This window comes from Nicotiana tabacum, chromosome 24 (genome assembly GCF_000715075.1).
Source record: "Nicotiana tabacum cultivar K326 chromosome 24, ASM71507v2, whole genome shotgun sequence".
In the NCBI taxonomy this organism is placed as follows: Eukaryota; Viridiplantae; Streptophyta; class Magnoliopsida; order Solanales; family Solanaceae; genus Nicotiana; species Nicotiana tabacum.
The window spans coordinates 4,579,651-4,596,502 of NC_134103.1; the positions used below are offsets into that span (position 1 = coordinate 4,579,651).

General features: G+C 40.3%; 1 protein-coding gene across 1 annotated transcript; it reads right to left on the minus strand.

Annotated features, from left to right (window-relative positions):
- Positions 1–11,001: 11,001 nt before the first annotated feature.
- On the minus strand, positions 11,002–13,485 carry LOC107800986 (uncharacterized). Its single transcript, XM_016624252.2, has 2 exons — positions 12,309–13,485; positions 11,002–12,017 (listed from the first exon to the last, which is right to left on the minus strand). The coding sequence occupies exons 1-2, from the start codon at positions 13,385–13,387 to the stop codon at positions 11,147–11,149; spliced, it is 1,950 nt and encodes a 649-aa protein (XP_016479738.1). The 5' UTR covers positions 13,388–13,485; the 3' UTR covers positions 11,002–11,146.
- Between the last annotated feature and the right edge of the window lie 3,367 nt (positions 13,486–16,852).

The window sequence follows — 16,852 nt, forward strand, 5'->3', positions numbered from 1 at the left end:
AACAATTCGTGCAAAAACCTTTTCCCTCGAGCGCAGCCCGAAACCAATCCCCAAAAAATTTCGTATGCTCGAAATTCCCAAATATAAGGGAACGACCGATCCCAACGAGCACGTCACTTCTTACACATGTGCCATCAAGGGCAATGATTTAGAAGACGATGAAATCGAATCTGTGTTGTTAAAAAAATTCGGAGAGACCCTCTCGAAGGGAGCAATGATTTTGTATCACAACCTACCACCAAATTCCATCGACTCGTTTGCCATGTTAGCAGATTCTTTTGTGGAAGCACATGCCGGCACCATAAAAGTTGCAACAAGGAAATCGGATCTCTTCAAGGTAAGACAAAAGGATAACGAGATGCTGAGAGAGTTTGTATCTCGTTTTTAAATGGAACGAATGGACTTTCCACCAGTCACAGACGATTGGGTTGTTCTGGCTTTCACTCAAGGTTTGAACGAACGAAGTTCGACAGCTCTACGACGGTTAAAGCATAACTTGATCGAATACCCAGCCATCACGTAGACCGACGTGCACAATCGATACCAATCAAAAATTAGGGTCGAAGATGATCAATTGGGGTCTGAACCCGTTGTTCGAAAGGATACTAATCGAGAACAAGGTCTGATCGGGGATCGATACCAACCATACAACAGAAGCCACACAGTCAGTAAATCAAGACATAACCTCGGGAAAAATAACAAAAAAAGGGATCGAGGTCAAGGGCCCCGGGGGCTGATGAACAGAAGCGGGTTCGATAGGCCTACCAGATCTAAGGAAGCGCCTCGGTTATCGGAATATAACTTCAGCATTGATGTATCCGCCATCGTTTCGGCTATCGGACGCATCAAAGACACTAAATGGCCTCGACCCATGCAGACCGATCCTGCCCAGAAGAATCCCAATCAAATGTGTGAATATCATGGCACCCATGGCCATAAAACGGAATATTGCAGGTAACTAAGAGAGGAAGTAGCCCGGTTATTCAACAAAGGGCAACTTCGAGAATTTTTAAGCGATAGGGCGAAGAACCATTTTAAAAACAGGAATTTCGGCAAGCAAAACGAAACAAGAAGAGCCACAACACGTCATTCACATGATCATCGGCGGCGCCGATACCCCTCAGTGACCGGTGCTTAAACGCACTAAGACATCGATTGTGAGAGAAAAGCGATCTCGAACTCAAAATTACACACCCATAGGAACTTTGTCCTTCAATGATGAAGATGCAGAAGGAGTCATACAACCTCATAACGATGCACTGGTAATATCCGTACTCATGAATAAAACTAAAGTTAAGCGTGTGTTGATTGATCCAGGTAGCTCGGCCAACATCATTAGATTGAAAGTGGTAGAACAACTCAGCCTGCAGGACTAGATCATACCTGCAATGTTGGTTCTAAACGGATTCAATATGGCATGTGAAACTACCAAAGGCGAGATAATTCTACCGATAAACGTGGCTGGGACCATCCAGTAGATGAAGTTCCACATAATCGAAGACGACATGAGATACAACTCCCTTTTTGGAAGGCCATGGATCCATAACATGAGAGTTGTACCTTCGACCCTACACCAGGTCCTTAAATTCCCAACATCGAGAGGAGTCAAAATAGTGTACGGAGAACAACCAGCCGCAAGAGAAATATTCGCTATCGAGGAAGCGAAACCAATATCCTCACCTTCACTAGTAAAGGGATCGGGCTCAGAAAGGGAACGAGATACCAAATAGCAATCACAGACATCGGCTTTGACCCGACCAGATAACCAGAAGACCGAAGAAGATGATGATCAGAGGATCCCTCGATCCTTCATGATTCCCGATGATTCCGACGCTACCAAATCAACAATTGAGGAATTGGAGCAAGTCACACTAATCGAGCACTGGCCCGAACAGAAGGTATACCTGGGAACGGGGTTGATCCCCGAACTCAGGAAGAAACTTATTCAATTTCTTATCGATAACATTGATTGATTTGCCTGGTCCCATTTAGATATAACAGGGATCCCACCGGATGTAACAACGCATCGGCTAAGCTTGGACCCTAGGTTCAGACTGGTGAAGCAAAAGAGAATACCCCGGTCTGAGGTAAAGCACGTATTCATAAGGACGAGGTAACCAAACTTCTCAAGATAGGGTCCATTCGGGAGGTGAAATATCCCGAATGGTTAGCAAACGTAGTTGTAGTGCCTAAAAAAAGCAACAAACTTAGAATGTGTGTGGATTATAAGGATTTGAACAAAGCGTGCCCCAAAGATTTCTTTCCGCTGACCAACATCGATCGTATGATCGATGCCACGGCCGGCCACGAGATCCTTACTTTTCTCGATGCCTATTTCGGGTATAATCAAATCCAGATGAACCCGGAAGACCAGGAAAAGACTTTATTTGTCACCAAATATGGGACATATTGTTATAATGTGATGCCCTTCGGGCTAAAAAATGCAGGAACTACTTACCAACGCCTAGTAAATAAAATGTTCGAAGAACAAATAGGTAAATCAATGGAAGTTTATATTGATGACATGCTAGTTAAGTCCCTGCGCGCAGAGGACCATTTGACCCATTTGCAGGAAACGTTCGAGATTTTGAGAAAATACAACATGAAGCTCAACCCCACAAAATGTGCTTTCGGGGTCGGTTCGGGCAAGTTCCTCGGCTTCATGGTGTCAAATCGGTGAATCGATATTAACCCCGATAAAATAAAGACCATCGAAGACATAACCATCGTGGACAGCGTGAAATCCGTACAGAGGCTAACGGGACGGATTGCAGCCTTATACCGATTCATTTCAAGATCATCAGATCGAAGTCACAAATTTTTCTCTCTACTCAAAAAGAAGAACGATTTCTCTTGGACTCCGAAATGCCAACAGACATTAGAGGAATTAAAACGATACCTATCGAGCCCGCCATTACTTTATACTCCAAAAACAGATGAAAAACTTTGGTTGTACTTGGCAGTATCTGAAATCGCAGTAAGCGGTGTCCTAGTTCGAGAAAAGCAAGGTATGCAATTTCCCGTTTATTATATAAGTCGTACCTTAGGAGAAGCAGAAACTAGATATCCGCACCTAGAAAAATTGACACTTGCACTGATAAGAGCCTCTAGAAAATTAAGACCGTACTTTCACTGTCACCCCATATGCGTATTAACCACTTACCCACTTCATAATATTTTGCACAAGCCCGAACTATCAGGCCGATTGGCCAAATGGGCCGTCGAACTCAGTGGGTACGATATCGAATAGCAACCCCGTACGGCCATAAAGTCTCAAATAATAGCAGACTTCATGGTCGATTTCACGCCAACCCTCGTACCCGAAGTTGAAAAAGAACTCTTGTTGAAATCAGGTACGTCATCGGGGGTATGGACCCTTTTTACGGACGGGGCTTCAAACGTGAAGGGGTCTGGGCTAGGCATAGTTTTAAAGCCACCCACGGGTAACACTATTAGGCAATCTATTAAAACTACCAGGTTGACTAACAACGAGGCCGAGTATGAGGCCATGATTGCAGGTCTCGAGCTAGCTAAAATCTTGGGAGCAGAAGTCATTGAAGCCAAATGTGACTCTTTGCTGTTGGTAAATCAAGCAAACAAAACCTTCGAAGTTCGAGAAGATAGAATGCAAAGGTATTTGGACAAACTACATGTCACTTTGCACCATTTTAAACAATGGACTTTACAGCATGTTCCACGAGAGCAAAACAGTGAGGCTGATGCACTTGCGAATTTGGGATCATCGGTCGAGGAAGGTGAATTGAGCTCGGGGACTGTCGTTCAACTCTCGAGATCCGTGATCGAAGAAGGTCATGCCGAGATAAATTCTACAAGCTTAACCTGGGATTGGAGAAATAAGTATATTGAATACTTAAAGAACAGAAAGCTCCCATCGGACCCTAAAGATTCAAGGGCTCTACGAACCAAAGTTGCTCGATTCACGTTGTCTTCAGATGGAACGCTATACCGAAGGACATTCGATGGACCATTAGCAGTATGCTTAGGTCCGAGAGATACCGATTACATCCTACGTGAGGTGCACGAGGGTACTAGTGGGAATCACTCAGGTGTCGATTCATTAGTCCGAAAAATAATCAAGGTAGGGTATTATTGGATCGATATGGGCAAAGATGCAAAGGAATTTATTCGAAAATGTGACAAATGCCAAAGGTTTGAACTAATGATCCATCAACTCGGAGAGCAACTTCACTCAGTCCTATCCCCATGGACATTCATGAAATGGAGAATAGATATCGACGGCCCTCTGCCATCGACTACAGGTAAAGCTAAATTCATTTTATTTATGACCGACTATTTCTTTAAATGGGTTGAAGCACAAGCATTCAAGAAAGTAAGAGAGAAAGAGGTTATAGACTATATCTAGGATCATATCGTATGTCGATTCGGGATACCCGCCGAAATAGTGTGTGACAATGGGAAACAATTTGTCGGCAGCAAAGTGACGAAATTCTTCGAAGACCACAAAATAAGAAGGATATTATCAACGCCGAATCACCCTAGTGGGAACGGACATGCTGAATCAACGAACAAAACTATCATTCAAAACCTAAAGAAGAGGTTGAACAACACTAAAGGAAAATGGAGAGAAATCCTACCCGAAGTCCTTTGGGCATATCGAACAACATCAAAATCTAGTACGGGGGCAACCCCGTTCTCCTTAGTATATAGCTCTGAAGCCTTGATACCAGTCGAAGTCGGTGAACCCAGTGCTAGATTTTGATATACAACAAAAGAATCAAATAACAAGGCTATGAACACTAGCCTCAAATTATCGGACGAAAAACGAGAAGCTGCTCTCGTCCATTTGGCCGCCCAAAAGCAACGAATCGAAAGATACTATAATCGAAGAACCAAACTCCGCCATTTTAAGCCCAGAACTTAGTGCTAAGGAAAGTCACCCTCAATACAAGAAATTCAAACAAAGGAAAACTAGGACCGAACTGGGAAGGACCATATCAGGTTCTCGAAAACGTCGGAAAGGGATCATACAAGCTCGGCATTATAAACGACAGACAACTATCAAGCAATTGGAATGTATCGCATCTAAAACGATACTACTACTAAGGTACGACCCTCCCATATTCATTTACATTTCAAAACTAACAACTGCAGAAGTCCGATCAGGAGCTAAGATGGATCCTTCAATACGAAGCCTTAGGCCTGAAAGCACGCGTTGCACTCTTTTTCCCTTAGACCGGTTTTATCCCAAATGGGTTTTTCGGCAAGGTTTTTAATGAGGCAACCAATGATCGTGTTGTACTTTGAAAACAATACGACAATATCCGAGGCCTCTTTACAATCGACCTCAAATACTTGGGGGGAATTAGCCCTCAATATATCAAGTTCTGATGCAAGAAAGTTATTTCGCAACAACGGGGTTCCAATAGGAAAAATTGTAAGAGCCAAATGGTCAAAACGAACCATGCTAATGTAGTTGGCCCGAGCCCTGAAGCAAAACATGAACACATATATAATGACTTGCAAAGAAAGTTTTTCTTCTTTATCGATATATTATATCCAAGAAAACACAAACAGGATTGAGATAAATCTCCGAGTTTGAGAAAGCAGTCACTCGACTATTACGCCTACGGGCTACATTACTTCGAGTTTGAAACATTCACTCGACTACTAAGCTTACAGACTACTTTTATTTTGAGTTCGAGCAAGCACTCACTTGACCATTACGCCTACGGGATACATTAATTCGAGTTCAAAACATTCACTCGACCATTACGCCTACGGGCTACATTACTTCGAGTTCGAAACATTCACTCGACCATTACGCCTACGGGCTACATTACTTCGAGATCGAAACATTCACTCGATCATTATGCCTACGGGCTACATTACTTTGAGTTCGTAACATTCACTCGACCATTACGCCTACAGGCTTCATTATTTCGAGTTCGAAACATTCACTCGATTACTAAGCCTACAGGCTACATTATTTCGAGTTCGAAACATTCACTCGACTACTAAGCCTACGGGCTACTTTTATTTCGAGTTCGAGCAAACACTCACTCGGTCATAAAGGCTACGGAGTCCGAATTCGATGAAATTGCCTAAATCCTTATGAAAACATTCGCAAGGCATGAATGAAATCTTCACAAGGCAAGAAAGCGAAAGCAAGTCAGTAAAAGAAAAAAGATATTTGCATATATATACAAAGATTATTTACATGATTAATTGCAACATAGAAACTAAGAGCTAAGCTTCTGGGCTATCACCGGGAGCAGTCTCTTCTCCAATGGGCTCCCCCCATTCTCGGACCCGCTCTTACTACCATTATCATCATCATCATCATCGTCACTATCGGAAGCCAAGGCTTCAACATCAGCTTCGAGTTCTTTGGCCCTTTTTATCTCTTCAGCAAGATCGAAACCTCGAGCGTGGATCTCCTCGAGGGTTTTCCTCCGAGATCGACACTTAGCAAGTTTAGTGGCCCAATGTGCTAGAGTGTCGGCAGTATCAGCTGCCTCTCTTGCCTCTATCTGGGCAGCTTCAGCATCGGCCCGATAGACGGCCACGAGTGCATCCGCATCGGCCTTTGCCTTTTCGGCATCAGATTTGGCCTTGGCAAGTTCGGAGGTCAACCGAGCCTCGAGCTCCTCTATTCTTCTTGCTTGAACCAGGCCTTTTCCCTTCATTCTTTGAAGTTGGGTTTCGGCCGATGATAACTGGGCTCGAGCAGTTTCTTTCTCTGCAACGAAGCGGTCCATACCTTCTTTCCACTATAAAGATTTCGTTTTTATCATGTCGACCTCCTCACGAAGCTTCCCGATCATCTCGATTTTTTGCTGCAACTGTGAGACCGAAAAATTAGCCATCGTTCCGGTATCAAGCCTATAGTCTTTTAAAAGTATCATTACCTACTCAGACATATCGATCTGATCTCGGTAAGCCTTGTCCAACTCAGCTCGGAGGTCTTTTATTTTATCTCCCCTTTGACCTAAGAGAAGTTTAAGGGAGTTCCTCTCTTCAGTAACCCATTGAAGGTCGGCCTCGTATCGACGCAACTCGTTTTTGGACCGAGAACATGCTTCCCGATGAATTGCCGCTACCTGCAAAGAAACAAAAAATGAAGTTATAAACGAAAAGTAAAAATAAAAGTAGTACCGATGAAATAATTTAAGGCTTACCTGATTCAAAGCATGTTGCACCCCGTGAAAAATATCCGATGCATCACTAGTACCGACAACGTCCTCGATACCGATAAAAAGGTCACGAAAAGGATCCTCTCCATCATGAGGCCTGTCTAGATCGAGGGCCCCAAAGCTTGGGCTTCTCGAATCACCCCTACGGAAAAAGCAGCGAAGGTGGGCGAGTCTTCGATTGCTGCTGCCCCAAATAAATCACTTGGAGCATTCTCTTCGGTTCGAAGGGATTCAATAAGGGTCCCTTCAGACATATTCCCCATCTGTTGTCTCCGATGGGATGCGTCTTCGATCTCCGATAACTTAAGGACTCCGCCCGAATCTTTCTCCAGTATACCCTCAGTTCGAGGCGGAGTCTTATGAAGCACCATCGATCCAGCTGTAGATGGGACATCGGTGGTTCTCTTCGTTCGGGCCGCCAGTGCGGACCCATCATTTTCTTCTTCTTCTTCTTCTTCTTCTTCTTCTTCTTCTTCTTCTTCTTCTTCTTTGGTGGTTCTCTTCGTCCCTTAGATGCAGAATTGATTCTACGGTCAAAGAAATGGCATTCTTATTCGGCTTACGATCCGTCCTCTTTTTCGGTTTTGGATCTTCGGGAACGGAGGCTCTTTTCCTTTTATTTTCCTTCACCGGCTTTGGGACAGAGGCCAAAGTTTCTTCCTCGTGGGACAAGGGCCTCAAAACTGCATATTTGCCCAAACCTACATATGAAAAAATTTATTAAAATATTTGGAAAGCATCTCGTTCGAATTACCAAAGAGTACGAGAAAGGGGCTTACCATGATTTTTGGCCTCCCATCGACCCTTTGACAAATCAAGCCATGAGCGCTCGGCATTTGTGGAGGTCGAAGCAAGAGCTCGTACCCAATTCTTGAGATCGGAAACTGCTCCGGGCATCCAAGGAACCGCTGCATCACAAAAAGAAGAGTATCGATGAGAAAAGAAATGAAAGAACAAAATAGAAGGAAGTAACAACAGAATCACACTTACGTTTCATATTCCACTCCTCGGGAACGGGCATCTTTTCGGTCGGAAGCAGGTCCGAAGTCTTCACTCGAACGAACCTGCCCATCCAACACTGATCCATGTCCTCGTCAATGCTTGAGAACAGAGCCTTGGTAGCCCGACGCTGAAGTTTTATTAACCCTTCTCGAAAAAGTCGAGGACGGTACAATCAGATGAGATGGTCGAGGGTGAACGACATCCCCTCGATTTTGTTCACAAAATATCGGATTAAAATAACGATCCGCCAAAAAGAAGGATGAACCTGGCCTAGGGTTATTTTGTATTGATGACAGAAGTCAATAATAACAGAATCGAGGGGGCCTAACATGAAAGGATAAGTATACACATTCAAAAACCCTTTCACGTAAGTGGTGATATCTTCGTCAGAAGTAGGAATTATTATTTCTTTTTTCTCCCAATTGCAATCTTCTTTAGCTGTTTGAGGTACTTCTCGGTTATCGAACACATGTACCTCGATACTGGCTCACATCGGCCAGGGACCGATGAACCTTTATCGACCTTAAAATCAGAAGTAAGAACACACGCCCCGAGAACGCACTCTTCAGGCCGTGGTCCTGCCGGTGTCTCATCGGCGACACACTGTAAAGATGAAACTTTCTCTTTCTGAGGAATGGTTTGTGATGTTTTCGCCATTTTCGAATTCAAAGGTCAGGAATAAAAGAAAGTGACAAAGATTTGGTAAATTTGAAGAGGGGCTTTTTGCAAAGAGAAATCACAGATTTGCGGGTAAATCAAAGAATACGAAAAGGGACTTGGGAAATTTGGAAGATTGAAGATGTAAAAATGGTAAATGATAAAAGGAAGGGTTATTTATAGGTTTAAGCAATGGCAGTTCAGTATCAGCGGTGGCCGACCATCGTCTGACATGCATTAAATACCTTGAAAGACTAAATCGATGGGACAGCTATCACGTGCGTCATGATCGAGCCCAATGAAAACGTCAGCTTATAATCCGATCGAGCCATTGAAAAATCACTTCGTTTCTCAGCACATTCTTCTTGAGAAACGAGGGGACTATCTGTATACTGTCGAAATAGATTTCAGCCTTCGTATGTTTGATCGAGTTTGAAAGATAATCGATCGAAGTGAGACTTCGAAATGGGTTCCGAATATGGTACAAACAAGTTTCGAGCCCGAGGGGCCGATCGATGTCGAGCTCGATATCATTATCAAGCTCGAATCCAAATCGAACTATGATGCAAGGTAAAGTTATCGAGCTTATGATCCAGAGACCGACCAACATTGACCCCGAATCAATTCAAGAGTCAGAATCGAACTCAACCAAGATCGAGAGCTCGAGTCAATACCGAAAACTCGAGTCAATATTGAGCTCATAGACAAGAGCCGACTAGAGGAGAGAATCTTGGCAGGAATTGTGGAAAAACTGATTTATCATGGATCTCCCACTGTGTATTTTTAATTATATCTAAAGTAAGATCTCTCTACTATAAAGGGGATGGTTATTATTTCTGTAGAGGGCAAGTTTTTTGGCATACATTGTAATTCAAGTACCATATTCTCATATAAGTGAAGAGTTGTTCTTTCAAACTTCTAAAATTGATTCTACTTGTTTAGTCCTAAAATTCATCTTCTTTACAATCTTATCTATTTTGCATTCTTTGCAATCTATACTTGATATTTCTATTTATCCTTACGATTTGTATGAAATTGCACCACATATCCTTAGAACTACGTACAAATTCAACTCTATCCGTTTTTCGGATAAACACTATCCACCAAGGCCTGAATAAATGATAAAATTGATCGCCTAAATTACACCGGATCATATCAACTTATAAAGTTACAATAGTTAAGTAATTTAATGATGTAAAACTATTTGAATAACCCTGGTTAAGTAAGAAAAATCTATAGGTAAACACATCAGTTATCTATTGAAATGAGCCATATAAATGTGCTGGTTATGACATGGCAAGGAGTCAGCAGCAAACCACCTTGCTTAAAACTTCAACTGTCTGCAGCAAATAATTGGCAGCTTGTGACACAACATAGTACAAACTTTGTCATAAACCTCGTACCTTTTAAGTATAATATAGTAATAATTAACTATGTAATGAAGTTTAAAAAAAAACATAAGGTTAGTAATCTAGCACCACATTAAAAGTGACATGAGAATTAGTAAAACACATATATATATATTTTTCATAGGGAGTAGGTTGTGGAAATGCGATATTCTAATGTGATGTTAAATAAAAATAAAGATGCAGAGCATTTTAGTTAAACAAAAACAAATAAACAAATATTACATCCGTTCACTTTTACTTGATATATATACTAAAATTAGATTTTCATATTTACTTGTCACTTTACGCATATCAAGAGAACGATAATTTTTTTTTCTGTTATACCCACAATATTTATTACTCATTTCAAATTATTTTCTCAAATCCAATAAAATATGCATCAATTAATATGAGTATCATGATAAATTATGCACTTCATTTATTATTTCTTAAGGGACGTAAAAAGTCAAAACGTGACAAGTAAAAGTGAACGGAGGAGTAAATGGCTAGGTATTGCAGTCAAAAAGCCTTGCTCATCAACTAATGGACAATTTTCCCCTATTTCACATCTCAATCTTAACGAAACAAGGCATATACAATTAGCATAAACAAGTTAGAGGAATGTACTCAACAAATATATGCAGGGCTTGCACTAATTTTATATTTGTTCTGAAAACCATATATTGAATTGAGGATGTAATATCAGTTTGAAATTTCACCGTAAGATCTTGCACCACTATGCTTTCATGGGTAATAACAGCATTACTTACAGAAGAATAGAAAAGAAAGACCCAACTTTCTTATTACCCATAACTTATACATTTGAACCAACCAATAACAATAAGAATTCAAGCATTTAACAGAAAATTTAAGATTTACCAAACCAACTTTTCAAAATTGCTTCTTCATGTTCAACTCACAGTTTCATGCCTGCGAAGTTCTAAGTTGCTGCTTCAAATTTTCAACGGGGAGCTGAGAAGAAGTTTCTTTAAAGCTAACTGCAGGCGCCGATGTCATTGTTTGATATTGAGCAGCCATTTGGGGAGAAGGAGGCTGAGTGTAGTACATCTTTGTATGCGTAGGATCAGCAAAATCGTATGCATAACTGGCAGTAGTGGCTGAAGTAGGAGGAATTGACTGAGAAGGGTGATGAATTTGAGAGTAGGCCATATACTGTGGCTGATGCTGATGCTGGCCCGAAGTGATCTGAACAAATTGTGGAGCCGCTGCACCCGCACCTGCAGTTCTGTATGTACCAGCAACTGTTTCAGGTTTAGATGTCAGAGGATTTCTAGCTGGATTGTAAGCTGCGGTGTGAGTGACCATAATAGGAGGTGTTTGGGGACGAGCAGAAGGGACTGTTTGAGAAGGCTCAGTATAATTTGTTTGTTGCAACGGCAAACTGTAACCTTGGGAAGGTTTTGCAGGAATAAAGTAAACGGGACACTGGTGCTCGAGAGCAGGGTGTTGTTGAGGATGAGTTTGGTGCTGTGAAGGGTATATAGGATAATAAGACGCCATCTGCACAGGGCCGGAAGGCGTATGCTGCATATACTGCCCCATATGAACAAACTGTTGAGTTTGATGCATTTGCTGTTGCTGAGCATATTGTACTGGCAATGCATATCCAGTATCCTGAACTTGCTGTTTTACCTGAGCCCTTCCAATCGAATCGCTCATCTTCGGATCAACTGAATTACCAGAAATCCTACCACTCCCCGACTGGAATTGAACCCCTGGTTCTTGATAAAAGAAATGCCTTTGCCTAGACAATGGATTTGTCACACTACCCTCACTGCACCAAATTGAATCAAGATCCTAATTTTAGCACTAATAAAAAGGATCACAAAACACATTTGTCAAGCAATTAGTACGGTTTGTTTCAACAAACATATATTTTAAGAATTAATTATACGCACTGCCACGGTAATTTAACCTGTTAGAACAAGTTAGTTAAGATTTCTTCTAGATTATCAATCAATGCTATTACTGTCAAGTAAAATTACCTGCAATTACCTTTTAAGTAACATTTACTATTTTTCTACACCGTCCATGCATTAAAGTAAAGATCTTTTAGATAATTTACCTTGAGACTGAATCAGGGGAAGGCAAATCAGATGGAATAACAAGCTTTGGTTGCAACTGCGGAGGCTGCTGTTGCTGTTGCACGCCGGAAAAAACCGTCGCCGGCACTAAAACAGCCGGTGCCGGCGGCGAAGATAAATCCACAAATCCTCCTTCCTCATGCTTCTGCTTCACTACCCCAAGAGTCATCTGTGAAAATTGATCCTCAAAAATTCCACCTTTTTGATTCTCCTCAACATGAACCTTTATCGGCGGCAAATTCAAAGAAGACATCGACCCAAAAGACGACGTCGTTTCAACCATCGGAGAATCCGGCACCGATTGAATAACATCCTGCGCACTAACCGTAACATTATTTCCACCATTTTTCACCTCTAATTGTGCCTCCACGTCATCTTTGACATTTTCCACGTCATCATCCAAACCCAAAAGGTAATTTACAGACGAAGTTTCAGAAAACACCGTAGCAGAACTCGCACCATTTAAAACATTAACGAACCAATCATCGGATTTCGTTAAACTTTCTCTAACCATTCCAATTGTCTTCGATTTAATTAAATTTTCTCGAACCATTTCAACTGTATCAGTTTTGCTCGGAAATAAAAACAAACGAAGTCGAGCGACTTTAGAAGATGATGAATTATTCATATTCATACGGTCGTATTCGTCGATCATGTTTTCGAGGTCTTCATCCGAAGTAACGGAGATAAGTGAATCAAGGTCTTCATTTTGAAGCTGATACTTTAAACAAAAGGGATGGCCGCCGAGTAGGGTTTTAGAGAGCTTAGCAGAAAGGTCGGCGAGGGAGGTGTTACGGTCGGCGGCGAAAATGCGGGTTTCTCCGCCGACGTAGCAGAGAGATTTGTCGTGGGGACGAGGGAATATGTGTCCGCCGTAGCTGCACATTAGTCGGAGCTTACCGCCGACAGCGGAAGCGGAGTGTGGCGGCTTCTCGTCCCAGGATTCTGTGTGGCGGGATCGCGGCGAGGAATCTGCTGAGTCAGCATAATTAACGTTTCCCGACGGCGGCACGGCGGCTGTTGTGGAAGTTGGGCCGCCGGAAAACGGTGGAGGGTCCATTAGGAAAGAGAGTGGAAAAAAGTGAGAGAAAAAGATTTGTTTTGCCAGAGAAGGATGTTTTTTCTTATAGTTCTCCAGCTGTTTCGCTAAAATTAAATAGTATAAAAATAATTAAAGAGATTAAAAAGGATTTTATATTGATTGTAGTACTGTCCTTATAATATCTAGACAAATAAATGTACTTATGTTTGAGGGCCCCGCTGTATATTTTTTCTCTTTGGACCCCACCCTAAGGGGCCTACTCTTTCTAGTCTCCAAAATGGCACAGAGACAACTTGCAAGTTGAGATTTGAGGTTGTACCTCAATAGTTAAAAGAATGCAAATTATAAATATTAAGAAAAGAAAAAAATTTGTGTAAAAACTTACTCCATCTTTCTCGTAGGAATAGTTACTAAAAATAGTTGTCTCAAATTATTTATCATTTTAGAATTATTTCAAAAGTTCAAGATAAAATTAATTTTTTTTTACCTATAGTAATAATTGTTCTTGAAGATAGAAATAACACATAAATAAAATAAATATTCAATAAAGAGATATTATATCTTAAGATATAAATAAGGATAGAATAGTCTAATCCATTTCTCAATTAATATTTCTTAAGGGGTGTGTAAAAGAGAAACGCGACACATAATATGAGACGGAAGGAGTAATATATGTTTATGCGATGAATGAGATTCCTCCATTATTAATTAAAAGTTTCGGAATTAAATCGTTTGAATAGATAATCCATTATACTCTCTCTGTTCGCTTTTAATTGTTTACTTTGCATTTTTCACGCCCCTCAAGAAACAATAATTGTAGTATATATTTTACCTTATAACCCTTCGTAATGATAGCATTCAAAGAGTATTGGGAAATAATTTTGGAAAAGAGTAATTAATGATAAGGGTAAAACAAGAAAAAAAAAGTTTGTCTTTCTCTTGATTTGCTAAAATAGGCAAGTAAAAATGAAAATGTATTTTTAGTATAGTGGACAAGTAAAAGTAAATGGAGGGAGTAGTTTCTAGGAAGTGTCTCCCTTTTAATAGGCCCTGTATGGTACGGTATTACTTTGTCCAGTCCACTTTAATTGATTTTTAGCTATTTTCACACATATTAAGAAATTCACCTTTTAACATTAATTAACAATGAAATTGATCATATTAACCTTAATTTGTTCATAAAAATATAAGCAGATACTTCAAGATTCTTTACTTTAAGGGCAACTTTGGAAAAGGAAAGTTAATTCTTTCTTGATATCTGAAAAAATTAAATATTGTGGACCGCAAAAAGGTCAAAAAATCAATTAAAGTGGACCGGAGGAAATAGATAGTAAGTTTGGATATTAGAAAATTGTACAAGTGTAATTTAATTGGTTGTACACAACTTATCGCGTTATTTTCTAGTTATTTATCAGGTTGCATCAGGTTTGAATTGCACGACTCGTGACTTCGGGACGTTAATCTTCTTTAAGAGAAATGTATATTTTTAACCACTCTAAAAGTAGGCAGCCTATAATATATATATATATATATATATATATATATATATATATATATATATACATAATTTATACAATCTTTTTGTTATCGAATAATTAGTTTCAGCCGATCGACCAATTTTATATTTTGCCCCATCTTTAACTAGTAGATACTAGATAGGACTTGAAGGGCATCTTCAGAATCAACTGCTGTATGGACCCACTACGGATAGTAACGAACATTACCTAATTATGCTCTCAACTGTGGATGTTTTATATATTTCATTTTTCTGAAGATAAAGAACTTCTTTAATATAGAGTTAGACTTTAGGCTTCTACTTAAAAAGATCTAAGTTATTGACAGGGGGACCGTTTGTGTTTAATTATTTGCGATGTTTTTTATCAAATTATCTTACTAAATATAATTGTTGTTTGAACACATATTACTACTATATAAAAAGATAGTCCGATGCACAAAACATCTCACGTTCATGCAGGATTCGGAGAAGAGTCACACCCCAAGAGGGTATGATGTAATTAGTAGCCTACCGTAATCCAAGCATTAATAACTGATTTCACGGTTCGAACCTGTGATATATATATATATATTAGACAAACATAGCTCCTTGGTATACAAACATCACACACAAGGAATGATCTCCATTCACATCCTGAAATTTATTGACAGTGATGACTCATGAGTTTAGTTCTTGAAACACTACTCTTCACCCCCGTAAAAAGGCAGCCCAGTGTAATAAGCTATCGCTATGCGCGGGGTCCAGGAAGGACCGGATCATAATGATCTATTTTACGCAATTCTTCACCACCATAAAAAGGACAGAGCGGTGCACTAAGCTCCATGTATAGGGTAAGATATGATACGACATGTGGCTGACTAAAAGGAGGACGCGTGAAATCCAAGATGAGATGGCTGAGGACCGAACGCAGCCACTCCGCTTGTCACCAGAAATGATAACGTTCATAAAGGTGTATTAAATGCTTTGCGCCCAGTAGCATTTACTAAGGAATATTCTACAGCATTAAGAGCGACGATCCGTTACAGAGAATTTGGCATTTATGTTCACCGTTACATCTTCATCAATGACCCTCATAATTGGCATTAAAGGAGGGCATGATCCTAGGACCTTTTTTCCTAGGCATAACTATAAATAGTGAGCTCAGTTACCATTATAAGGGACACACGAATTTTCTCGCAAAAACATATAATCCCTCTGTTTCAAATTAGATGAGGAGCTTTCCTTTTTAGTCTGTTCCAAAATAAATGACACATTTCTAAATTTGAAAATAATTCAACTTTAAACTATTCATTTTGCCCATTTTACCCTTAATGAGAAGTTTTTATAACCACACAAATGTCATGACTCCACAAAGTTTTTACCCCTTAAGCTTTTAAGACCACAAGTTTTAAAAGTCTTCTTATTTTTCTTAAACTCTGTGCCGAGTCAAAGCACCTCATCTAAATTGAAACGGAGGGAGTACTATATTCTATACAAAGCTTTATACAATTTCACCTTCTTGCTTTTTGATCTCATCATTGCAGTGTTAGGAAACCGTGTTCACAGAATCAGCACTTTATTATTTCATCTACATTCTAAGGCTAAGTATTGTGTATTTCTTCGATTATTATATTATTTCAGAATCAAATTAATTCACTTGTCTAGAAACTTCGTATAAATTTAACTGTATCGTTTTATGGGTAAACAGCGACGCCCACCATGGGGCCTAGACAGTCGTGCAATTAAATTGATCCTTACCTTTTTTACTAACGTGTTTTGACTATTTTGCCTTAGAAAAAATCGCAAAAATGGCAGATAACACTGTTAACGATGCACACAATCCTGAAATTCGAGGGGATCAGCCTCATTTTGAGGACTCAATCAGTGACACCGCAATGAGGGGAATGACGCCACGCCGGTGCATGACAGACGGTACCCTCGACAGGTTCGGGAGACAACTTCCGATGATGCTGACGAGGAGCAAGTAG